Source organism: Bufo gargarizans, chromosome 3 (genome assembly GCF_014858855.1).
Source record: "Bufo gargarizans isolate SCDJY-AF-19 chromosome 3, ASM1485885v1, whole genome shotgun sequence".
Taxonomy (NCBI): domain Eukaryota; kingdom Metazoa; phylum Chordata; class Amphibia; order Anura; family Bufonidae; genus Bufo; species Bufo gargarizans.
Genome location: NC_058082.1, coordinates 5,989,733 through 6,016,585, shown reverse-complemented (window position 1 = coordinate 6,016,585; position 26,853 = coordinate 5,989,733). Strand labels below are relative to the sequence as shown.

The 26,853-nt window shown below is 46.2% G+C and overlaps 1 protein-coding gene across 1 annotated transcript in view; it reads right to left on the bottom strand.

Moving 5' to 3' along the window:
- Window positions 1-26,853, bottom strand: part of LOC122932886 (ribonuclease inhibitor-like) — a 140,057-nt gene that overhangs the window by 96,011 nt on the left and 17,193 nt on the right. Inside the window, exon 2 of the mRNA XM_044287545.1 lies at window positions 24,803-24,973. Within this exon, the coding sequence (XP_044143480.1) occupies window positions 24,803-24,846 (44 nt within the window). The 5' untranslated portion in view covers window positions 24,847-24,973. The remainder of the gene's footprint in view (window positions 1-24,802; window positions 24,974-26,853) is intronic.

The window sequence follows — 26,853 nt, the reverse complement described above, 5'->3', positions numbered from 1 at the left end:
TTGTAGACTCAGTCTCATGCTACCACTAGAGTGAAAGCACCGCCAGCATTCAAAAGTGACCAAAACATCAGCCAGGAAGCATAGGAACTGAGAAGTGTCTGTGGTCACCACCTGCAGAATCTCTGCTTTATTGGGGGTGTCTTGCTAATTGCCTATAATTTCCACCTGTTGTCTATCCCATTTGCACAACAGCATGTGACATTGTCACTCAGTGTAGCTTCCTAAGTGGACAGTTTGATTTCACAGAAGTGTGATTGACTTGGAGTAACATTGTGTTGTTCCCTTTATTTTTTTGAGCAGTGTATAGCAGTATGTCTACTGACACTGGAATGTTCATTCATCTCACGGGGTTTAATCTGCGAGAGGATAATTGGTCCTTTTTTATATATTTTTTTAAACTCTGTGACTAAAGCTTACTGTGGTTAAATATTGGTCTTTTTTCTTCCTTCTGCACTATTACTTTTTTCTGTGTTATATTAATGTTATAATCTAATATTCTAGGTTTTCTTCTATAATTTATGTATCCTTTTAACTTTTAGATAAATGCCGTGAATGAGAAACCTTCATTCAACCCATATGGACTCATAGGTCCTCGTCTATGGATCCAGCGAGCCTCACTTTGTAGGAGTTTCTTGTCTCGATTACCCCCTCTTGGTTCCATGGATATTACCCGGAGCTCTTATTACCATGTATATATTTAATATGCCGAGCTATAGGGGTATCTTTGTCAGTTTCAGTTGTACTCAGATGGCCTGAGATACGACGTCTCAATTCCTGTATGGTTTTCCCTATATATAATCTGGGACATGTACGGGAGGCTATATAGAGGACGCCCTGTGTTCTGCAAGTAATGAGTTGTCTAATTTCATATTCTTTTTTATCCCCAGGGTTGATGAACTTCTTTATGCGGGGTATATACTTACAGAGGAGCGATCTCCACAGGGTGATGAGCCCCGGTACCTCTCCCTTGTTTCTCCAGTCCGATGTCACAACCAGACAGCTGAGAAGCTCTGACAGAAGCCTTTCAGAACCTCCTCCTTGAGTTTCTTTGTTGTGATGTTCAGTTCCTCATCTCGTTAGCCTCTCTCAGCTGTCATGTAGTTGGACTGATTGCTTCCCTTTAAATGCCTCCCCATAATGCTTTACTGGGCGGCTTATACTTCTTCCTGGAGTGTGTGTGCATGCTGATCCTGTTTCCCGGTCTGCTACAAAGTTAAGTGCTGTACATTTATCTGTTATTTTCTGTTTGCTGGATCCCAGGTGACCCTGACTCCCTCCGTGTCTGGTGTAGGGAGCCGGTGGTCGTGTCCCCTCACTATTGTAGGGTGTTCAGGGGTTATATAGTCGAGGTACGTGGATATGCAACCATCCACCTTTGGGATCTTTGCATAGGCTGAGCAGCCAGGGAAAGTGCTAGGTCTTGTGCAGGGGTCTCCCTTTTGGTTCCTTAGCTTTGGATCCAGTGAGTCATATATGCATGTTGCTTTGTCTTGTTTCCTGTACACCGTCCGTGACATTATAAGCCGCCAAAACCGTCTCAAGCATGGGTCCGGTTTCACTTTTGGCTGAACGCCTTCAGGGTCTTTCATTGGAGGTAGCTGATCTCCGTAAGACTCTTTCTCAGTTTCTAGTGACCGGTTCAGCTTGCGTTCATGGAGTTTGTTCTGAGCCTAAGATCTCGCTCCCGGATTCGTTCTCCGGGGGTAGTGAGAATTTTGTGCGTTTTAGAGAGGCTTGCAAACTCTATTTTCGCCTTCTTCCCCATTCCTCTGGTGATGAGGAACGGAGGGTGGGGATCATTATATCGCTGCTCAGGGGTAACGCTCAGTCCTGGGCCTTTTCGCTGCCGGAGGGGGCATGGCCTCTCCGTTCAGTGGATGAATTCTTTTTAGCCCTGGGTCAGATATATGATGATCCGGATCGTATTGCTCTGGCTGAGTCTAGACTACATCTATTATGCCAGGGTAAACAATCCGCAGAGATATACTGCTCAGAATTTCGGAGATGGGCAGTTGATACTGGTTGGAATGATGCTGCACTCCGAAGTCAATTTTGCCATGGTCTTTCAGAGGGATTGAAAGATGCATTTGCCTTTCATGAGAGGCCTATTTCTTTGGACTCTGCTATGTCTCAGGCCGTTCATATTGACAGGCGTCTTAGAGAGAGAGGAGAGATCTCCCCTTCCTGTCATACTCAGTCCCAGGACAGTGCAGCGGTCCCATTCTGTGCGCAGGGGTCTCAGTCGCTGTCAGCCCCTTCTGAGCAGGAGCCCATGCAGCTGGGGTTGATTGCTTCTGACAATAGAAGATTCAGCCCGCATGGGAGGGTTTGTTTTTGTTGTGGAGGTTTAAATCATTTGGCAAATGTTTGTCCCTCTAGGAGATTCAGGCAGTTTTCTGGGAGTAATAAAGAAACAAACAGGAAAAAATCTTTTAAAGATGTTCCGTCTGTTACTATTGGCAGGGTTGAGGCGGAAATTGAAGGTTTTCCGTTTGCTTGTAGTTCCCGTTTTGTCCTGCCTGCTAGGGTGGCGCTAGAGAGCAAGAGCATTTTTTGTGAGATTTTTGTGGATAGTGGAGCAGCTGTCAATCTCATTGATAATCAATTTGCAATAACTCATGGTTTCCAGGTGCGCACTTTGGGAAAGGATATTCCTGTTTTTGCTATTGATTCCGCTCCACTTTCTCAGAAATCATTAAAGGGCATAGTTCACAATATCCGTTTGATTGTGAGTGATGCTCATGTTGAGGATGTGTCATGTTTCGTTCTTAGCGGTTTACCTACCCCTCTGGTGTTGGGGCTGCCCTGACTCACTAAACATAACCCCACCATTGATTGGCAAGCGAGGCAAATAAATGGTTGGAGTGACTTTTGCAGAGAGAATTGCCTCACGACTAGGGATGAGCGAACTCGAACTGTATAGTTCGGGTTCGTACCGAATTTTGGGGTGTCCGTGACACGGACCCGAACCCGGACATTTTCGTAAAAGTCCGGGTTCGGGTTCGGTGTTCGTCGCTTTCTTCGCGCTTTTGTGACGCTTTCTTGGCGCTTTTTGAAAGGCTGCAAAGCAGCCAATCAACAAGCGTCATACTACTTGCCCCAAGAGGCCATCACAGCCATGCCTACTATTGGCATGGCTGTGATTGGCCAGAGCACCATGTGACCCAGCCTCTATTTAAGCTGGAGTCACATAGCGCCGCCCGTCACTCTGCTCTGATTAGCGTAGGGAGAGGTTGCGGCTGCGACAGTAGGGCGAGATTAGGCAGATTAACTCCTCCAAAGGACTTGATTAACTGATCGATCTGCAGCTGTGGATCATTGAGCTGCTGATCCTCAATTGCTCACTGTTTTTAGGCTGCACAGACCGTTTGTCAGTCTCATTTTTCTGGGGTGATCGGCGGCCATTTTGTGTCTTGTGGTGCGCCAGCACAAGCTGCGACCAAGTGCATTTAACCCTCAATGGTGTGGTTGTTTTTTGGCTAAAGCCTACATCAGGGTGAAGCTGTCACACCAAGTGCATTTAACCAGCAATAGTCTGTTCATTTTTTGGCCATATACAAAATCAGGGGCAAGCTGCGCCTGTCACCAAGTGCATTTAACCCTCAATGGTGTGGTTGTTTTTTGGCTAAAGCCTACATCAGGGTGAAGCTGTCACACCAAGTGCATTTAACCAGCAATAGTCTGTTCATTTTTTGGCCATATACAAAATCAGGGGCAAGCTGCGCCTGTCACCAAGTGCATTTAACCCTCAATGGTGTGGTTGTTTTTTGGCTAAAGCCTACATCAGGGTGAAGCTGTCACACCAAGTGCATTTAACCAGCAATAGTCTGTTCATTTTTTGGCCATATACAAAATCAGGGGCAAGCTGCGCCTGTCACCAAGTGCATTTAACCCTCAATGGTGTGGTTGTTTTTTGGCTAAAGCCTACATCAGGGTGAAGCTGTCACACCAAGTGCATTTAACCAGCAATAGTCTGTTCATTTTTTGGCCATATCCCAGTCTAATTCTGTCACTAAATCCATACCGGTCACCCAGCGCCTAAATACTAGGCCTCAAATTTATATCCAGCTAAATCTGTCCCTAGTGCTGTAGCTGGGCGAGTTATTTAGTGTCCGTTCAAGCACATTTCTTGTTCTGGGTTGAAATACAATTCTCAATTTAGCAATTTCATAATTTAGTGGTTCCTGCTATATCAGAGCTCTTTGAAATCTATCCCAAAAAGGGTATATAATATTGAAGGTGCACATAGGGTCATTCAGAGTAACTTCACACACACCCGCTACTGTGTATTTCCAAGTCTAATTCTGTCACTAAATCCATACCGGTGACCCAGCGCCTAAATACTAGGCCTCAAATTTAATTCCCTCTAAATCTCTCGTTACCCACCGCTGTACTGTTGTTGCTGGGCAAGATATTTAGTGTCCGTCAAAGCACATTTTTTGTTCTGGGTTGAAGTACAATTCCCAATTTAGCAATTTCATAATTTAGTGGTTTCTGCTATATCAGAGCTATTTGAAATCTATCCCTAAAAGGGTATATAATATTGAAGGTGCACATAGGGTCATTCAGAATAACTTCACACACACGCTTCTGTGCATTTCCAAGTCTAATTCTGTCACTAAATCCATACCGGTGACCCAGCGCCTAAATACTAGGCCTCAAATTTAAATCCCTCTAAATCTCTCGTTACCCACCGGTGTACTGTTGTTGCTGGGCAAGATATTTAGTGTCCGTCAAAGCACATTTTTTGTTCTGGGTTGAAGTACAATTCCCAATTTAGCAATTTCATAATTTAGTGGTTTCTGCTATATCAGAGCTATTTGAAATCTATCCCTAAAAGGGTATATAATATTGAAGGTGCACATAGGGTCATTCAGAATAACTTCACACACACGCTTCTGTGCATTTCCAAGTCTAATTCTGTCACTAAATCCATACCGGTGACCCAGCGCCTAAATACTAGGCCTCAAATTTAAATCCCTCTAAATCTCTCGTTACCCACCACTGTACTGTTGTTGCTGGGCAAGATATTTAGTGTCCGTCAAAGCACATTTTTTGTTCTGGGTTGAAGTACAATTCCCAATTTAGCAATTTCATAATTTAGTGGTTTCTGCTATATCAGAGCTATTTGAAATCTATCCCTAAAAGGGTATATAATATTGAAGGTGCACATAGGGTCATTCAGAATAACTTCACACACACCCGCTACTGTGTATTTCCAAGTCTAATTCTGTCACTAAATCCATACCGGTGACCCAGCGCCTAAATACTAGGCCTCAAATTTAATTCCCTCTAAATCTCTCGTTACCCACCGGTGTACTGTTGTTGCTGGGCAAGATATTTAGTGTCCGTCAAAGCACATTTTTTGTTCTGGGTTGAAGTACAATTCCCAATTTAGCAATTTCATAATTTAGTGGTTTCTGCTATATCAGAGCTATTTGAAATCTATCCCTAAAAGGGTATATAATATTGAAGGTGCACATAGGGTCATTCAGAATAACTTCACACACACGCTTCTGTGCATTTCCAAGTCTAATTCTGTCACTAAATCCATACCGGTGACCCAGCGCCTAAATACTAGGCCTCAAATTTAAATCCCTCTAAATCTCTCGTTACCCACCACTGTACTGTTGTTGCTGGGCAAGATATTTAGTGTCCGTCAAAGCACATTTTTTGTTCTGGGTTGAAGTACAATTCCCAATTTAGCAATTTCATAATTTAGTGGTTTCTGCTATATCAGAGCTATTTGAAATCTATCCCTAAAAGGGTATATAATATTGAAGGTGCACATAGGGTCATTCAGAATAACTTCACACACACCCGCTACTGTGTATTTCCAAGTCTAATTCTGTCACTAAATCCATACCGGTGACCCAGCGCCTAAATACTAGGCCTCAAATTTATATCCAGCTAAATCTGTCCCTAGTGCTGTAGCTGGGCGAGTTATTTAGTGTCCGTTCAAGCACATTTCTTGTTCTGGGTTGAAATACAATTCTCAATTTAGCAATTTCATAATTTAGTGGTTCCTGCTATATCAGAGCTCTTTGAAATCTATCCCAAAAAGGGTATATAATATTGAAGGTGCACATAGGGTCATTCAGAGTAACTTCACACACACCCGCTACTGTGTATTTCCAAGTCTAATTCTGTCACTAAATCCATACCGGTGACCCAGCGCCTAAATACTAGGCCTCAAATTTAATTCCCTCTAAATCTCTCGTTACCCACCGCTGTACTGTTGTTGCTGGGCAAGATATTTAGTGTCCGTCAAAGCACATTTTTTGTTCTGGGTTGAAGTACAATTCCCAATTTAGCAATTTCATAATTTAGTGGTTTCTGCTATATCAGAGCTATTTGAAATCTATCCCTAAAAGGGTATATAATATTGAAGGTGCACATAGGGTCATTCAGAATAACTTCACACACACGCTTCTGTGCATTTCCAAGTCTAATTCTGTCACTAAATCCATACCGGTGACCCAGCGCCTAAATACTAGGCCTCAAATTTAAATCCCTCTAAATCTCTCGTTACCCACCACTGTACTGTTGTTGCTGGGCAAGATATTTAGTGTCCGTCAAAGCACATTTTTTGTTCTGGGTTGAAGTACAATTCCCAATTTAGCAATTTCATAATTTAGTGGTTTCTGCTATATCAGAGCTATTTGAAATCTATCCCTAAAAGGGTATATAATATTGAAGGTGCACATAGGGTCATTCAGAATAACTTCACACACACCCGCTACTGTGTATTTCCAAGTCTAATTCTGTCACTAAATCCATACCGGTGACCCAGCGCCTAAATACTAGGCCTCAAATTTAATTCCCTCTAAATCTCTCGTTACCCACCGGTGTACTGTTGTTGCTGGGCAAGATATTTAGTGTCCGTCAAAGCACATTTTTTGTTCTGGGTTGAAGTACAATTCCCAATTTAGCAATTTCATAATTTAGTGGTTTCTGCTATATCAGAGCTATTTGAAATCTATCCCTAAAAGGGTATATAATATTGAAGGTGCACATAGGGTCATTCAGAATAACTTCACACACACGCTTCTGTGCATTTCCAAGTCTAATTCTGTCACTAAATCCATACCGGTGACCCAGCGCCTAAATACTAGGCCTCAAATTTAAATCCCTCTAAATCTCTCGTTACCCACCACTGTACTGTTGTTGCTGGGCAAGATATTTAGTGTCCGTCAAAGCACATTTTTTGTTCTGGGTTGAAGTACAATTCCCAATTTAGCAATTTCATAATTTAGTGGTTTCTGCTATATCAGAGCTATTTGAAATCTATCCCTAAAAGGGTATATAATATTGAAGGTGCACATAGGGTCATTCAGAATAACTTCACACACACGCTTCTGTGCATTTCCAAGTCTAATTCTGTCACTAAATCCATACCGGTGACCCAGCGCCTAAATACTAGGCCTCAAATTTAAATCCCTCTAAATCTCTCGTTACCCACCGGTGTACTGTTGTTGCTGGGCAAGATATTTAGTGTCCGTCAAAGCACATTTTTTGTTCTGGGTTGAAGTACAATTCCCAATTTAGCAATTTCATAATTTAGTGGTTTCTGCTATATCAGAGCTATTTGAAATCTATCCCTAAAAGGGTATATAATATTGAAGGTGCACATAGGGTCATTCAGAATAACTTCACACACACGCTTCTGTGCATTTCCAAGTCTAATTCTGTCACTAAATCCATACCGGTCACCCAGCGCCTAAATACTAGGCCTCAAATTTATATCCAGCTAAATCTCTCGTTACCCACCACTGTACTGTTGTTGCTGGGCAAGATATTTAGTGTCCGTCAAAGCACATTTTTTGTTCTGGGTTGAAGTACAATTCCCAATTTAGCAATTTCATAATTTAGTGGTTTCTGCTATATCAGAGCTATTTGAAATCTATCCCTAAAAGGGTATATAATATTGAAGGTGCACATAGGGTCATTCAGAATAACTTCACACACACGCTTCTGTGCATTTCCAAGTCTAATTCTGTCACTAAATCCATACCGGTGACCCAGCGCCTAAATACTAGGCCTCAAATTTAATTCCCTCTAAATCTCTCGTTACCCACCGCTGTACTGTTGTTGCTGGGCAAGATATTTAGTGTCCGTCAAAGCACATTTTTTGTTCTGGGTTGAAGTACAATTCCCAATTTAGCAATTTCATAATTTAGTGGTTTCTGCTATATCAGAGCTATTTGAAATCTATCCCTAAAAGGGTATATAATATTGAAGGTGCACATAGGGTCATTCAGAATAACTTCACACACACGCTTCTGTGCATTTCCAAGTCTAATTCTGTCACTAAATCCATACCGGTGACCCAGCGCCTAAATACTAGGCCTCAAATTTAAATCCCTCTAAATCTCTCGTTACCCACCGCTGTACTGTTGTTGCTGGGCAAGATATTTAGTGTCCGTCAAAGCACATTTTTTGTTCTGGGTTGAAGTACAATTCCCAATTTAGCAATTTCATAATTTAGTGGTTTCTGCTATATCAGAGCTATTTGAAATCTATCCCTAAAAGGGTATATAATATTGAAGGTGCACATAGGGTCATTCAGAATAACTTCACACACACGCTTCTGTGCATTTCCAAGTCTAATTCTGTCACTAAATCCATACCGGTCACCCAGCGCCTAAATACTAGGCCTCAAATTTAAATCCCTCTAAATCTCTCGTTACCCACCGCTGTACTGTTGTTGCTGGGCAAGATATTTAGTGTCCGTCAAAGCACATTTTTTGTTCTGGGTTGAAGTACAATTCCCAATTTAGCAATTTCATAATTTAGTGGTTTCTGCTATATCAGAGCTATTTGAAATCTATCCCTAAAAGGGTATATAATATTGAAGGTGCACATAGGGTCATTCAGAATAACTTCACACACACGCTTCTGTGCATTTCCAAGTCTAATTCTGTCACTAAATCCATACCGGTCACCCAGCGCCTAAATACTAGGCCTCAAATTTATATCCCGCTGAATTTGAATACAATACATTGGGCCAAATAATATATTTGTTGTTGTGGTGAACCATAACAATGAGAAAAACATCTAGTAAGGGACGCGGACGTGGACATGGTCGTGGTGGTGTTAGTGGACCCTCTGGTGCTGGGAGAGGACGTGGCCGTTCTGCCACATCCACACGTCCTAGTGTACCAACTACCTCAGGTCCCAGTAGCCGCCAGAATTTACAGCGATATATGGTGGGGCCCAATGCCGTTCTAAGGATGGTAAGGCCTGAGCAGGTACAGGCATTAGTCAATTGGGTGGCCGACAGTGGATCCAGCACGTTCACATTATCTCCCACCCAGTCTTCTGCAGAAAGCGCACAGATGGCGCCTGAAAACCAACCCCATCAGTCTGTCACATCACCCCCATGCATACCAGGGAAACTGTCTCAGCCTCAAGTTATGCAGCAGTCTCTTATGCTGTTTGAAGACTCCGCTGGCAGGGTTTCCCAAGGGCATCCACCTAGCCCTTCCCCAGCGGTGAAAGACATAGAATGCACTGACGCACAACCACTTATGTTTCCTGATGATGAGGACATGGGAATACCACCTCAGCATGTCTCTGATGATGACGAAACACAGGTGCCAACTGCTGCGTCTTTCTGCAGTGTGCAGACTGAACAGGAGGTCAGGGATCAAGACTGGGTGGAAGACGATGCAGGGGACGATGAGGTCCTAGACCCCACATGGAATGAAGGTCGTGCCACTGACTTTCACAGTTCGGAGGAAGAGGCAGTGGTGAGACCGAGCCAACAGCGTAGCAAAAGAGGGAGCAGTGGGCAAAAGCAGAACACCCGCCGCCAAGAGACTCCGCCTGCTACTGACCGCCGCCATCTGGGACCGAGCACCCCAAAGGCAGCTTCAAGGAGTTCCCTGGCATGGCACTTCTTCAAACAATGTGCTGACGACAAGACCCGAGTGGTTTGCACGCTGTGCCATCAGAGCCTGAAGCGAGGCATTAACGTTCTGAACCTGAGCACAACCTGCATGACCAGGCACCTGCATGCAAAGCATGAACTGCAGTGGAGTAAACACCTTAAAACCAAGGAAGTCACTCAGGCTCCCCCTGCTACCTCTTCTGCTGCTGCCGCCTCGGCCTATTCTGCTGCTGCCGCCTCGGCCTCTTCCTCCGCCTCTGGAGGAACGTTGGCACCTGCCGCCCAGCAAACAGGGGATGTACCACCAACACCACCACCACCACCTCCGTCACCAAGCGTCTCAACCATGTCACACGCCAGCGTTCAGCTCTCCATCTCACAAACATTTGATAGAAAGCGTAAATTCCCACCTAGCCACCCTCGATCCCTGGCCCTGAATGCCAGCATTTCTAAACTACTGGCCTATGAAATGCTGTCATTTAGGCTGGTGGACACAGACAGCTTCAAACAGCTCATGTCGCTTGCTGTCCCACAGTATGTTGTTCCCAGCCGGCACTACTTCTCCAAGAGAGCCGTGCCTTCCCTGCACAACCAAGTATCCCATAAAATCAAGTGTGCACTGCGCAACGCCATCTGTAGCAAGGTCCACCTAACCACAGATACGTGGACCAGTAAGCACGGCCAGGGACGCTATATCTCCCTAACTGCACACTGGGTAAATGTAGTGGCAGCTGGGCCCCAGGCGGAGAGCTGTTTGGCGCACGTCCTGCCGCCGCCAAGGATCGCAGGGCAACATTCTTTGCCTCCTGTTGCCACCTCCTCCTTCTCGGCTTCCTCCTCCTCTTCTTCCACCTGCTCATCCAGTCAGCCACACACCTTCACCACCAACTTCAGCACAGCCCGGGGTAAACGTCAGCAGGCCATTCTGAAACTCATATGTTTGGGGGACAGGCCCCACACCGCACAGGAGTTGTGGCGGGGTATTGAACAACAGACCGACGAGTGGTTGCTGCCGGTGAGCCTCAAGCCCGGCCTGGTGGTGTGTGATAATGGGCGAAATCTCGTTGCAGCTCTGGGACTAGCCAATTTGACGCACATCCCTTGCTTGGCGCATGTGCTGAATTTGGTGGTGCAGAAGTTCATTCACAACTACCCCGACATGTCAGAGCTGCTGCATAAAGTGCGGGCCGTCTGTTCGCGCTTCCGGCGTTCACATCCTGCCGCTGCTCGCCTGTCTGCGCTACAGCGTAACTTCGGCCTTCCCGCTCACCGCCTCATATGCGACGTGCCCACCAGGTGGAACTCCACCTTGCACATGCTGGACAGACTGTGCGAGCAGCAGCAGGCCATAGTGGAGTTTCAGCTGCAGCACGCACGGGTCAGTCGCACTACAGAACAGCACCACTTCACCACCAATGACTGGGCCTCCATGCGAGACCTGTGTGCCCTGTTGCGCTGTTTCGAGTACTCCACCAACATGGCCAGTGGCGATGACACCGTTATCAGCGTTACAATACCACTTCTATGTCTCCTTGAGAAAACACTTAGGGCGATGATGGAACAGGAGGTGGCCCAGGAGGAGGAGGAGGAGGATGAGGAAGAGGGGTCATTTTTAGCACTTTCAGGCCAGTCTCTTCGAAGTGACTCAGAGGGAGGTTTTTTGCAACAGCAGAGGCCAGGTACAAATGTGGCCAGCCAGGGCCCACTACTGGAGGACGAGGAGGACGAGGATGAGGAGGAGGTGGAGGAGGATGAGGATGAAGCATGGTCACAGCGGGGTGGCACCCAACGCAGCTCGGGTCCATCACTGGTGCGTGGCTGGGGGGAAAGGCAGGACGATGACGATACGCCTCCCACAGAGGACAGCTTGTCCTTACCCCTGGGCAGCCTGGCACACATGAGCGACTACATGCTGCAGTGCCTGCGCAACGACAGCAGAGTTGCCCACATTTTAACCTGTGCGGACTACTGGGTTGCCACCCTGCTGGATCCACGCTACAAAGACAATGTGCCCACCTTACTTCCTGCACTGGAGCGTGATAGGAAGATGCGCGAGTACAAGCGCACGTTGGTAGACGCGCTACTGAGAGCATTCCCAAATGTCACAGGGGAACAAGTGGAAGCCCAAGGCCAAGGCAGAGGAGGAGCAAGAGGTCGCCAAGGCAGCTGTGTCACGGCCAGCTCCTCTGAGGGCAGGGTTAGCATGGCAGAGATGTGGAAAACTTTTGTCAACACGCCACAGCTAACTGCACCACCACCTGATACGCAACGTGTTAGCAGGAGGCAACATTTCACTAACATGGTGGAACAGTACGTGTGCACACCCCTCCACGTACTGACTGATGGTTCGGCCCCATTCAACTTCTGGGTCTCTAAATTGTCCACGTGGCCAGAGCTAGCCTTTTATGCCTTGGAGGTGCTGGCCTGCCCGGCAGCCAGCGTTTTGTCTGAACGTGTATTCAGCACGGCAGGGGGCGTCATTACAGACAAACGCAGCCGCCTGTCTACAGCCAATGTTGACAAGCTGACGTTCATAAAAATGAACCAGGCATGGATCCCACAGGACCTGTCCGTCCCTTGTCCAGATTAGACATTAACTACCTCCCCATAACCATATATTATTGCACTCCAGGGCACTTCCTCATTCAATCCTATTTTTATTTTCATTTTACCATTATATTGCGATGCTACCCAAAGTTGAATGAACCTCTCCTCTGCCTGTGTGCTAGGCCTAAATATATGCCAATGGACTGTTGCAGTGGTGGCTGACATGAAGCCTGATTCTCTGCTATGACATGCAGACTAATTCTCTGCTGACATGAAGCCAGATTGTCTGTTACGGGACCTCTCTCCTCTGCCTGGGTGCTGGGCCTAAATTTATGACCATGGACTGTTGCAGTGGTGGCTGACGTGAAGCCTGATTCTCTGCTATGACATGCAGACTGATTCTCTGCTGACATGAAGCCAGATCGTCTGTTACGGGACCTCTCTGCTCTGCCTGTGTGCTAGGCCTAAATATATGCCAATGGACTGTTGCAGTGGTGGGTGACGTGAAGCCTCATTCTCTGCTATGACATGCAGACTGATTCTCTGCTGACATGAAGCCAGATTGTCTGTTACGGGACCTCTCTGCTCTGCCTGTGTGCTAGGCCTAAATATATGCCAATGGACTGTTGCAGTGGTGGGTGACGTGAAGCCTCATTCTCTGCTATGACATGCAGACTGATTCTCTGCTGACATGAAGCCAGATCCTCTGTTACGGGAGCTCTCTCCTCTGCCTGGGTGCTGGGCCTAAATATATGCCAATGGACTGTTGCAGTGGTGGCTGACGTGAAGCCTGATTCTCTGCTATGATATGAAGACTGATTCTCTGCTGACATGAAGCCAGATTGTCTGTTACGGGACCTTTCTCCTCTGCCTGGGTTCTGGGCCTAAATTTATGAAAATTGACTCTTACAGTGGTGGGTGACGTGAAGCCTGATTCTAGGCTATGATATGAAGACTGATTCTCTGCTGACATGAAGCCAGATTGTCTGTTACGGGACCTTTCTCCTCTGCCTGGGTTCTGGGCCTAAATTTATGAAAATTGACTCTTACAGTGGTGGGTGACGTGAAGCCTGATTCTCTGCTATGATATGAAGACTGATTCTCTGCTGACATGAAGCCAGATTCTCTGTTACGGGACCTCTCTCCTCTGCCTGGGTGCTGGGCCTAAATTTATGACAATGGACTGTTGCAGTGGTGGCTGACGTGAAGCCTGATTCTCTGCTATGACATGCAGACTGATTCTCTGCTGTCATGAAGCCAGATTGTCTGTTACGGGACCTCTCTGCTCTGCCTGTGTGCTAGGCCTAAATATATGCCAATGGACTGTTGCAGTGGTGGCTGACGTGAAGCCTCATTCTCTGCTATGACATGCAGACTAATTCTCTGCTGACATGAAGCCAGATTGTCTGTTACGGGACCTCTCTCCTCTGCCTGGGTGCTGGGCCTAAATTTATGACAATGGACTGTTGCAGTGGTGGCTGACGTGAAGCCTGATTCTCTGCTATGACATGCAGACTAATTCTCTGCTGACATGAAGCCAGATTGTCTGTTACGGGACCTCTCTCCTCTGCCTGGGTGCTGGGCCTAAATATATGCCAATGGACTGTTGCAGTGGTGGCTGACGTGAAGCCTCATTCTCTGCTATGACATGCAGACTAATTCTCTGCTGTCATGAAGCCAGATTGTCTGTTACGGGACCTCTCTGCTCTGCCTGTGTGCTAGGCCTAAATATATGCCAATGGACTGTTGCAGTGGTGGGTGACGTGAAGCCTCATTCTCTGCTATGACATGCAGACTGATTCTCTGCTGACATGAAGCCAGATTGTCTGTTACGGGACCTCTCTGCTCTGCCTGTGTGCTAGGCCTAAATATATGCCAATGGACTGTTGCAGTGGTGGGTGACGTGAAGCCTCATTCTCTGCTATGACATGCAGACTGATTCTCTGCTGACATGAAGCCAGATTCTCTGTTACGGGACCTCTCTCCTCTGCCTGTGTGTGTGCTGGGCCTAAATATATGCCAATGGACTGTTGCAGTGGTGGCTGACGTGAAGCCTCATTCTCTGCTATGACATGCAGACTAATTCTCTGCTGACATGAAGACAGATTCTCTGTTACGGGACCTCCCTCCTCTGCCTGGGTGCTGGGCCTAAATATATGCCAATGGACTGTTGCAGTGGTGGCTGACGTGAAGCCTCATTCTCTGCTATGACATGCAGACTGATTCTCTGCTGACATGAAGCCAGATTGTCTGTTACGGGACCTCTCTCCTCTGCCTGGGTGCTGGGTAGTGTTGAGCGCGAATATTCGAAAAGCAAATTTTTTTCGCGAATATCGCAACTTCGCGATTTCGCGAATATTTCGAATATAGTGCTATATATTCGTAAAAACGAATATTCGTTTTTTGTTTTTTTCCCCCCCCCCACAAAATTACAGTACACATATAATTGATTGTTTCCCAAAGGTCCAACAGCTCAGATCTTACTCACATTGCCTAGAAAGTGATTGAGGCGCGAATCTTCGTAAGGCGATTTTATTAGCGCACATGCGAATATCGGCACGTCCCAGAACAGAGGCAAAGGGCTTTGCATTCATACATTAGTGAATTGAGTTGCGAATCTTCGTAAGGCGATTTTATTAGCGCACATGCGAATATCTACACTTGTCCCAGAACAGAGGCAAAGGGCTTTGCATTCATACATTAGTGATTGAATTGAGCTGCGAATCTTCGTAAGGCGATTTTATTAACGCAAATGCAAATATCTACACTTGTCCCCAGAACAGAGAGGCAAAGGCCTGTGCATTCATATAGTATAGCACCATATTCGCGAATACGTAGAACTTCGTAAAATTCGATTAACGAAAATTCGTATTTTTTATTTTACTTTCCACCTTACAGATTACATTGATCTGTACTCTGTCAACTACTGTCATCACCCCCCACTGTATCTCGATTGATTCCCAAAAGTCTCACATTCCCTAGAAAGTGATTGAGGTGCGAATCTTCGTAAGGCGATTTTATTAGCGCACATGCGAATATCTACACTTGTCCCAGAACAGAGGCAAAGGGCATTGCATTCATACATTAGTGATTGAATTGAGTTGCGAATCTTCGTAAGGCGATTTCATTAGCGCACATGTGAATTTTGCATAAAATATATGTATTATGCGATGCGAAAATTCGAATTATCGCATATGCGAAATAATAACGAATTTGAATAATCGCGAATATTTTACGAATATTCTTTCGAATATTCACAAAATTTCGCGAATTCGAATATGGGACATGCCGCTCAACACTAGTGCTGGGCCTAAATTTATGACAATGGACTGTTGCAGTGGTGGGTGACGTGAAGCCTGATTCTCTGCTATGACATGCAGACTGATTCTCTGCTGACATGAAGCCAGATTGTCTGTTACGGGACCTCTCTCCTCTGCCTGGGTGCTGGGCCTAAATATATGCCAATGGACTGTTGCAGTGGTGGCTGACGTGAAGCCTCATTCTCTGCTATGACATGCAGACTAATTCTCTGCTGACATGAAGACAGATTCTCTGTTACGGGACCTCTCTCCTCTGCCTGGGTGCCGGGGCCTAAATATCTGAGAATGGACTGTTCCAGTGGTGGGTGACGGGAAGCCAGATTCTCTGCTATGGAACCTCTCTCCAATTGATTTTGGTTAATTTTTATTTATTTAATTTTTATTTTAATTCATTTCCCTATCCACATTTGTTTGCAGGGGATTTACCTACATGTTGCTGCCTTTTGCAGCCCTCTAGCTCTTTCCTGGGCTGTTTTACAGCCTTTTTAGTGCCGAAAAGTTCGGGTCCCCATTGACTTCAATGGGGTTCGGGTTCGGGACGAAGTTCGGATCGGGTTCGGATCCCGAACCCGAACATTTCCGGGATGTTCGGCCGAACTTCTCGAACCCGAACATCCAGGTGTTCGCTCAACTCTACTCACGACATCTGTTTCAGAGGTTTCTACTAAGACTGTACCATCTTTTCTCTCTGAATTTTCGGATGTCTTCTCTGAGAGTGGAGTTCAGGATTTGCCCCCGCACAGGGAGTATGATTGCCCTATTAATCTCATCCCAGGCGCCAAGCTGCCTAAATCTCGTTTATACAATCTTTCCCAACCTGAGAGGATCGCTATGCGTGCTTATATCTCTGAGAGTCTGAGAAAAGGACACATACGACCCTCGAAGTCACCTGTTGCCGCTGGTTTTTTCTTTGTTAAGAAAAAAGATGGTTCTTTAAGACCTTGTCTGGATTTCAGGGAGCTGAACAGTATCACTATTCGTGACCCTTATCCGCTTCCTCTAATCCCGGACCTGTTTAACCAGGTTGTTGGGGCTAAAGTCTTTTCCAAATTAGATCTAAGAGGGGCATACAACCTGGTCAGGGTCAGAGAAGGAGACGAATGGAAGACGGCCTTCAATACCCCTGAGGGCCATTTAGAGAATTTGGTTATGCCTTTTGGTTTGATGAATGCCCCAGCCGTTTTTCAGCATTTCGTGAACAGCATTTTTTATCATTTGATGGGAAAATTTGTATTAGTGTATTTGGATGACATTTAGATTTTTTCTCCTGATTTCAAAACTCATAAGGAACATTTACGTCAGGTCTTGCTCATCCTGCGGGAGAATAAATGATATGCGAAACTGGAAAAATGTGTGTTTGCGGTTCCAGAAATTCAATTTCTGGGGTTTCTTCTCTCCGCTTCTGGTTTTTGCATGGACCCCGAGAAGGTCCGCGCTGTGCTTGAGTGGGAGCTTCCTGAGAATCAGAAGGCGCTGATGCGTTTTTTGGGCTTTGCCAATTATTACAGGAAGTTTATTTTGAATTATTCCTCTATTGTTAAACCACTCACTGATATGACCAGAAGGGGGGGTAGATTTTTCTTCTTGGTCAGTAGAGGCGCGTAAGGCTTTTTCTAATATCAAGGAGAGTTTTGCTTCCGCTCCCATCTTGGTACAACCTGATATTTCTTTACCCTTCATAGTTGAGGTTGTTGCTTCTGAGGTGGGGGTGGGTGCGGTCTTGTCTCAGGGTTCCTCTCCTGCCAAATGGCGACCGTGTGCCTTTTCTCGAAAAAACTCTCCTCCGCAGAGAGAAATTACGATGTGGGAGATAGGGAATTGTTGGCCATCAAGTTGGCTTTTGAGGAATGGCGCCATTGGCTGGAGGGAGCCAGACACCCTATTACCGTGTTTACTGACCATAAAAATCTGGCCTACTTGGAGTCAGCCAAGCGTCTGAACCCGAGACAGGCCAGATGGTCTTTGTTCTTTTCAAGATGTAATTTTGTTGTCACGTTCCGCCCTGGAGTTAAGAATGTGAAGGCAGATGCCCTGTCACGTTGTTTTCCGGGAGGCGGGAATTTTGAAGACCCGGTTCCCATTTTGGCTGAAGGTGTGGTGGTCTCTGCTCTTTTTTCTGAATTGGAGGCAGAGGTGCAGGCAGCCCAGTCAGAGGCTCCTGATCTTTGTCCTCCTGGGAGGTTGTTTGTGCCTCTCGCTTTAAGACACAAGATTTTTAAGGAACACCACGATACGGTCCTTGCTGGGCACCCGGGGGCAAGAGCCACACTGGATCTCATCGTTCTGAGATTCTGGTGGCCTGCGCTTCGTAAGTCGGTTGAGGGTTTTGTGGCAGCCTGCGAGACTTGCACTCGTGCCAAAGTCCCTCATTCACGGCCATCAGGTCCTCTCCTTCCCTTACCCATTCCTTCCCGTCCTTGGACACATCTGTCCATGGACTTCATAACGGACCTGCCTCGTTCCTCGGGGAAGACTGTGATTCTGGTGGTGGTGGACCGTTTTAGCAAAATGGTGCATTTCATCCCTTTTCCTGGTTTGCCCAATGCTAAGACGCTGGCGCAGGCATTTATTGATCACATTGTCAAATTGCACGGTATTCCTTCAGACATAGTCTCTGATAGGGGCACGCAGTTTGTTTCCAGATTCTGGAAGGCTTTCTGTTCTCGCTTGGGGGTTCGGTTGTCATTCTCTTCTGCTTTCCACCCGCAGTCGAATGGCCAGACAGAGCGCGTCAATCAGAATCTGGAGACATATCTGCGCTGTTTTGTGGCGGAGAATCAAGAGGATTGGTGTTCTTTTTTGTCCCTTGCTGAGTTTCCTCTAAATAACCGTCGTCAGGAGTCCTCTGATAAGTCACCATTTTTTGGTGCATATGGGTTTCATCCGCAGTTTGGGACTTTTTCTGGAGAGGGGTCTTCTGGTTTACCTGATGAGGACAGATTCTCCTCGTCTTTGTCATCTATTTGGCAAAAGATTCAGGATAATAAGAGACGTGTGCTTGGTCCGGACCTGAATGTTGGTGATCTGGTGTGGTTGTTTACCAAGAATATCAAATTGAAGGTTCCCTCCTGGAAGTTGGGTCCTAGGTTTATTGGGCCTTACAAAATCCTGTCTGTCATCAATCCTGTTGCCTACCGTCTTGATCTTCCTCAGACTTGGAAGATCCATAATGTTTTTCATAAGTCCTTATTGAAACCTTATATTCAACCCATTGTACCCTCGCCTTTGCCTCCTCCTCCGATTATGGTTGATGGGAATCTTGAATTTCAGGTCTCTAGGATTGTGGATTCTCGTCTTGTCCGCGGTTCTCTTCAGTACCTTGTTCATTGGGAGGGTTATGGTCCTGAGGAGAGGATGTGGGTCCCAGTGACGGACATTAAGGCTTCTCGTCTCATCAGGGCTTTCCATAGGTCCCATCCTGAGAAGGTGGGTTCTGAGTGTCCGGAGTCCACTCGTAGAGGGAGGGGTACTGTCACAACCAGACAGCTGAGAAGCTCTGACAGAGGCCTTTCAGAACCTCCTCCTTGAGTTTTCTTTGTTGTGGTATTCAGTTCCTCATCTCGTTAGCCTCTCTCAGCTGTCATGTAGTTGGACTGATTGCTTCCCTTTAAATGCCTCCCCATAATGCTTTACTGGGCGGCTTATACTTCTTCCTGGAGTGTGTGTGCATGCTGATCCTGTTTCCCGGTCTGCTACAAAGTTAAGTGCTGTACATTTATCTGTTATTTTCTGTTTGCTGGATCCCAGGTGACCCTGACTCCCTCCGTGTCTGGTGTAGGGAGCCGGTGGTCGTGTCCCCTCACTATTGTAGGGTGTTCAGGGGTTATATAGTCGAGGTACGTGGATATGCAACCATCCACCTTTGGGATCTTTGCATAGGCTGAGCAGCCAGGGAAAGTGCTAGGTCTTGTGCAGGGGTCTCCCTTTTGGTTCCTTAGCTTTGGATCCAGTGAGTCATATATGCATGTTGCTTTGTCTTGTTTCCTGTACACCGTCCGTGACATCCGAGTTCTCTCCTCCGCTAGATGACTATGAACCAGCTGGTCCTTTAAATTTGAGCCTCTCCTGTATGTTACAGATGGATTTGGGGTAAGTACCATACCTAGGTCTCTGTCAGATTGTATTATATGCCCGTATTTCTTGAGAATACTATATATCTCTCCATTATATCCATCACATGTCCCTATGCATCTGATGACTTCACTGGTTTTTGGTGCTGTTATCTTTAATAAATCTTCTCCATCCACCTTTTTGGCTCTATTGTGTGCATTTTTTAGAGGTCTAGTTGGATAACCTCTCTTTCTGAACCTTTGGAACAATTGTTCACTTTCTTTGCTAAAAGATGTCTCGTCGGAGCAGTTACGGCGTGCCCGCAGGTACCGGCCTGTTGGGAGACGGATGCCCGCTATTCCAATGTAGATAGCTGTTTGCTGCAGTAGGTTTTCTGTAAACCTCTGTGACCAAGTGTCCATCTTCTGCTTTCTTTATTTTTAGGTCAAGGAACATTATCGCCTTATCCTGAATTTCGTAAGTATATTTCATTCCTATGTTATTGTTATTCAGTGTCTGAGTGAATTCGTGAAATAGTGAATGGCCCCAGTCCCATAAAATGAGAATGTCGTCAATATATCTGCCCCGGAAAATAATGTGGCAGACATACGACGACAATCCTTCCGTGAATACGTCATTATTTTCCCACCACCCTAAAAATACATTTGCATACGTTGGGGCACATGACGTCCCCATCACGGTCCCATTGATTTGTTTATAAAAGTGTCCCATAGACTGAGGGCTATTGGTCAGATTGCGTCACTGTCCCACGAGCGCTGGTCGCTGATTGGAGACCAGATGAGAAAAGACCCGCCTGCAGCAGTTAGAAACATTGATTCAGATGGCGCTCGTGCTGATAGTCGCTCCATTCCCCCTGAAGACGCCGCAGCAGTGGTGACACATGTCGGGGGAGCTGAGGGTTAAGGGTGGCAGTGACTCAGTGACCGCGTCTCAGTGCGCTGCAGACACTCCGTGCGCGGCACATAAGCGGCCGGCGAATGTATTAGAGGCAAACACCAGGGAATCTGGGGACAGGCAGACAACATTAGACAATAGCGCTCCTCCAGCTATAATATATAGGGATATAGATGGAAGATCTCACTGCTTACAGGACAGACAGTCAGAAAGCTGAGAGCTGGAAAATATCTAATCCCTAGATACTGATAGATACAGATATAGAGGGAGTGTCTATTGGTAAAGCATCTCACTATCCCTAGCCGCAGAGCCACGCCGCACTTTATTTTTAATCAATTTTCTTTCTTTCTTCCCGTTTTATACCATTTTTAATAAAAATTAAATAAACGTTACATTTTAAATCAGACCAGAAACGGGAGTGTGTATAGCAGAGCTGTATGTGTGTATAGCAGAGCTGTATGTGTGTATAATAGATCTGTATGTGTGTATGGCAGAGCTGTATGTGTGTATGGCAGAGTTGTATGTGTGTATGGCAGTGCTGAGTGTGTATGGCAGAGCTGAGTGTGTGTATGGCAGTACTGTATTTTGTAACAGAGTTGATGTTCCTGGAGGGATACACCAAATGGAAAAGGATTTAGGAAAACTAGAGGAATGGTCAAAAATCTGGCAACTAAAATTTAATGTGGATAAGTGCAAGATAATGCACCTGGGGCATAAAAACCTAAGAGCAGAATATAAAAACAGTGATACAGTCCTAACCTCAGTATCTGAGGAAAAGGGATTTAGGGGTCATTATTTCAGAAGACTTAAAGGTAGGCAGACCATGTCACAGAGCAGCAGGAAATGCCAGCAGAATGCTTGGGTGTATAGGGAGAGGCATTACCAGTAGACAGAGGGAGGCGCTCATGCCGCTCTACAGAGCACTAGTGAGACCTCATTTGGAGTATTGTGCGCAGTACTGGAGACCATATCTCCAGAAGGATATTGATACTTTGGAGAGAGTTCAGAGAAGAGCTACTAAACTGGTCCATGGATTGCAGGATAAAACTTACCAGGAAATATTAAAGGACCTTAACATGTATAGCTTGGAAGAAAGACGAGACAGAGGGGAGATGAGAGAAACTGCTAAATACATAAAGGGAATCAACTCGGTAAAAGAGGAGAGAAGATTTAAAAGAAGAAAAACTGCTACAAGAGGACATAGTTTTAAATTAGAGGGGCAAAGGTTTAAAAGTAATATCAGGAAGTATTACTTTACTGAGAGAGTAGTGGATGCATGGAATAGCCTTCCTGCAGAAGTGGTAGCTGCAAATACAGTGGAGGAGTTTAAGCATGCATGGGATAGGCATAAGGCCATCCTTCATATAAGATAGGGCCAGGGGCTATCCATAGTATTCAGTATATTGGGCAGACTAGATGGGCCAAATGGTTCTTATCTGCCGACACATTCTATGTATGTGTGTATAGCAGAGCTGTCTGTGTGTATAGCAGAGCTGTGTGTGTACCAGAACTGTGTGTGTCGCACACAAATACTTATAAATAACCCAGCAGGAGAAGCAGCGTGGCCGGACCCCACAGAGCAGTGGCAGGAGACACATTTATTTGGAGGTACATTAATGAGGGGACCACATGCACCATCGCTGGTTGTTACACCTGAAGTTCCGGACCTCGACGCCTCCACTTCACTAAACCACATTCCCTTCATAGAGGATCTAGAAAAATACGTTTTCTTATTTTCCGTTGTCTAAACCTGGTGTGCGTCTTATAAAGGGAAAATCCAGTATATGACATATAATACTATATATTGTGTAGATGATAATACCGCCATACTGTGGTCACATGACTCGCTGCTCATGTAACACTAATAGATGGACGTGTCCACCCTCGTGTTAAGGTCTCCAGTTTCTCATTATATCAATATCAGGAAAACCCTCGGCAGCCGCAGGTCACCTGACAACCACTAGGTGGCGCACACAGACTCATGTAGCAGGAGATCTCATCTCACTGAGAGCCCTGTCACCTGTCTGAGCCGTATATTATACCTGTACTACAATATAAAGTACCGCCACATACTGCACTCGTCATGCCACATCACAGTGTGGCACATCAGAAGCTTTAACCCCTTCAGGACCAGCCTAATAGAGGAAATGATGGGGCACTAATAGTGATACAGATGAAGAGAAGCGTTCTCTACTGGAGCCCGATATGTGATGATGTCACGTGTGGTTATAGACGTGGCACAATGTAGGTTGTGATGTGCGGCTTTATACTGTGACACGTCGCAGGCGGACAGCGCGCAGAATGCTGCTGAAGCCTCCAGCTTTACATGCCGATACATACGAGATCACAGGCGGCCACAGACTGCAATCTGCAGCGCCCCCCAGAGGCCGCGGTCACACACTGCTTTTACTGGGGTTTTCTGACGTTTGGTGATTTTTGCAGTAAAGGTCAATGGAAAGTATCAGACAGAAGAGTTTTATTCCTGGAGTTTTTCTAATTCTGTGTTTTTTCTGCCTCTTTTCAGCAGCGCGGCGTGCTGGAGATCTGGCGGTTTTACATCTTTCACTATAGAGGAAAAACATTTCACAGACGTCCAGAAAGAAACGCGACTGAAAACAGACAAAATCTGTTCTGTCACCTGCTGATGTCGCTGCGTTTTTTAGTTTTTTTTTAGTGACTACTTATAAAACATGTAAAACATTTCTGAAGTGCGGCTGAGTTCTGACCCCGTACGGGCGGATTAACACGCCAGTGATCTGTCCGTGTCCTCCGTGGACCGCTCACGTGTCCATAGATTTCCCTGTGTTTCCTCATATACCCTTGTCTGTCCACACCCCGCGGGTCAGTGCAGGAACGGAGACATACAGAACTCCGTATAGTCGCCATATAAACCGCAGGCGCCATCGTGTTCTGTCTGTTCTCATCCACTGCATAGAAAGTGCATTACAGTTACTATTACAGTTACAAGAGAAAAAAACTAAAAAATCTTTAGAAAATACAAATTCTAATCTCCCCCTTTCCCAATTTTATATCTAAAATAAAGAATAAAAAATAAACATAATTGGTGTCGCCGCATCCGAAAATGTCAGAACTATTAAAATGTACAAGTGATTGTCCCGCACAGCGATCGCTGGTTTTGGTCACTTCACCCAAAATGGCAGCAAAAAAAACTACAGCTCGCCCGGCAAAAACCAGCCTCCGCCCTGTAGATGGAGATAGAAAGCGGCCATGGGGTCAGGATACGGCCGGGAAGGACATTCAGATTTATCAAAGGTTTTTATTACTTTAAAAATAGTAAAATATAAAAGAAACCATATAAATGTGGTATTGCTGTAATTGTACCGATCCTCAGGATAGGGGCGTCAGGTCAGTTTTGGCGCACCGGCAACACCGTGAAAAGACCACATAAAAAAATGGAGGAATTGTAGCCCCAAAAATAATGTTTTCCGGTGTTTTCAGTACAAGTTCTGGTAAATGAAATGGAGCCATTAAACCTCCATCTTGCGCCTCATGCACACGACCGTAGTCTCTGTCTGCAGCCGATCTGCGGATCTGATGTAGACCCATTAATCTCATCGGGGCCACAAGACGTGCGGACATTACACTGTGTGCCCCCCACACCCTGAAGTCTGTCCTGTGGTCTCGGAAAACATAAAACGTCCTATTCTTCTCCATTTCGAGGACAGGAATAGAACTTTTCTGTAGACGGACCACAAAATACAGCAGCGCATGAAGCCCTCAGACGGCAACGTGAACGGAAAAGTAAAAACGTTATGGTTCTTAGAAGTCGGGAAAAAAGGGAAAATCTCAGTGATGTGGAGAGAAGATGATAAATCTGCTGCAGATGACGCTTCTATACAGACTGTGCCGACATCAGGGGCGCAGGTAAGGGGGGCGGTGGGCGCTGACACCACTAGACCTGGGGCATTAGTCAGACATTAGTAGACGTCACATATCAAGGAGCGGTCAGCAGTTTATCTCATAGACATAACAATGGTGCGGAGCATAAAATAGAATAAGCTCCATGTATAACGTGTGCCCCACATGTCTCCGTCCTGTACACATCTCTTATACTCACTGTAATGTCTCTATCCTGCAGGCCGGACTGGACAGAGCCGCCATCAAGTCACCGAAGTGAGGACCAGACAGACGGTTATCAGACAGGTCCAGTATCTTCAGGGACTGGTTATTCCTTATTACAGATGCCAACTGGATGCAGGAAGTGTCTGGTAGCTGATTATTACCCAATCTGTAAGAATAAGAAGATGAGATGTGGGTGAGGCGTCCACAGAGCGTCAGTATAAAGTCTGTAGATTGTGACTGTGGAGAGAAAATGTCCCCGGCTGTTAGTAAAATCCATAAATGTCATCACTAGAAGCCGCCTCTTGTGTGTGGTGGATGTCAGGAATGGCGGCAGCTGTATGATATGTCCATGTCCTAGAAATCCAGAACCCTGAGGAGTGTCCTCACTTTATGGCATGTCATAAATCAGTGATGATGGCAGCACATGAATGTACAATAGTCATAAAGCTGGAGGAACTTGTGTCATCAGCTGCTCAGAGCTCTCCTTCCTCCATCATCTGTGGCCCTCAGTCTGTGGCCCCTGTGGCCTCCATTCTCCTTCCTCCACCGTCTATTGTGGCCCTCAGTCTATAGCCCCTGTGTCCTCTATTCTCCTTCTTCCACCATCTATTGAGGTCCCTGTGGTCTCCATTTTCCTTCTTCTACCATCTGATGTGGTCGCTGTGGCCTTCATTCTCCTTCCTCCGCTATCTATTTTGATCTTTGTGGTCTTCATTCTCCTTGCTCCATCATCTATTGTGGTCCCTGTGGCCTCCTTTCTCCTTCCTCTATCTGGCCTTCAGTCTGTAGCCTCCATTCTTCTTCCTCCAACATCTATTGGGGTCCCTGTGGCCTCCATTCTCCTTCCTTCACCATCTATTGTGGTCTCTGTGGCCTCCATTCTTCTTGACCCACCATCTATTGTGGTCCCACTGGCCTCCATTCTCCTTCCTCCACCATCTATTTTGGTCCCTGTGGCCTCCATTATCCTTCCTCCACCATCTATTTGGGTCCCTGTGGCCTCCATTCTACTTCCTCCACCATCTATTTGGGTCCCTGTGGCCTCCATTATCCTTCCTCCACCATCTATTTTGGTCCCTGTGGCCTCCATTCTACTTCCTCCACCATCTATTTGGGTCCCTGTGGCCTCCATTCTACTTCCTCCACCATCTATTTTGGTCCCTGTGGCCTCCATTATCCTTCCTCCACCATCTATTTTGGTCCCTGTGGCCTCCATTCTCCTTCCTCTACCATCTGTTGGGGTCCATGTGGCCTCCATTCTCCTTCCTCCATCATCTTTTGTGGCCCTCAGTCTCCTTCTTCCAACATCTATTGGGGTCCCTGTGGCCTCCATTCTCCTTCCTCCACCATCTATTGGGGTCCCTGTGGCCTCCATTCTACTTCCTCCACCATCTATTTTGGTCCCTGTGGCCTCCATTTTCCTTCCTCCACCATCTGTTGGGGTCCTTATGGCCTCCATTCTCCTTCCTCCACCATCTATTGTGGGCCGCCATCTATTGTGGTCCCTGTGTCCTCCATTCTCCTTCCTCTGCCATCTATTGTGGTCCTTGTGGCCTCCATTCTCCTCCCTCCACCATCTATTGTGGTCCCTGTGTCCTCCATTCTCCTACCTCCACCATCTATTGTGGCCCTCAGTCTATAGCCCCTGTGTCCTCTATTCTTCTTCTTCCACCATCTATTGAGGTCCCTGTGGCCTCTATTTTCCTTCTTCTACCATCTATTCTGGTCCCTGTGGCCTTCATTCTCTTAACTCCGCTATCTATTTTGGTCTTTGTGGCCTTCATTCTCCTTGCTCCATTATCTATTGTGGTCCCTGTGGCCTCCTTTCTCCTTCCTCTATCATCTGGCCTTCAGTCTGTAGCCTCCATTCTCCTTCCTTCACCATCTTTTTTAGTTAGGCCCTCAGTCTCCTTCCTCCAACATCTATTGGGGTCCCTGTGGCCTCCATTCTCCTTCCTCCACCATCTATTGTGGTCTCTGTGGCCTCCATTCTTCTTGCTCCACCATCTATTGTGGTCCCACTGGCCTCCATTCTCCACCATCTAT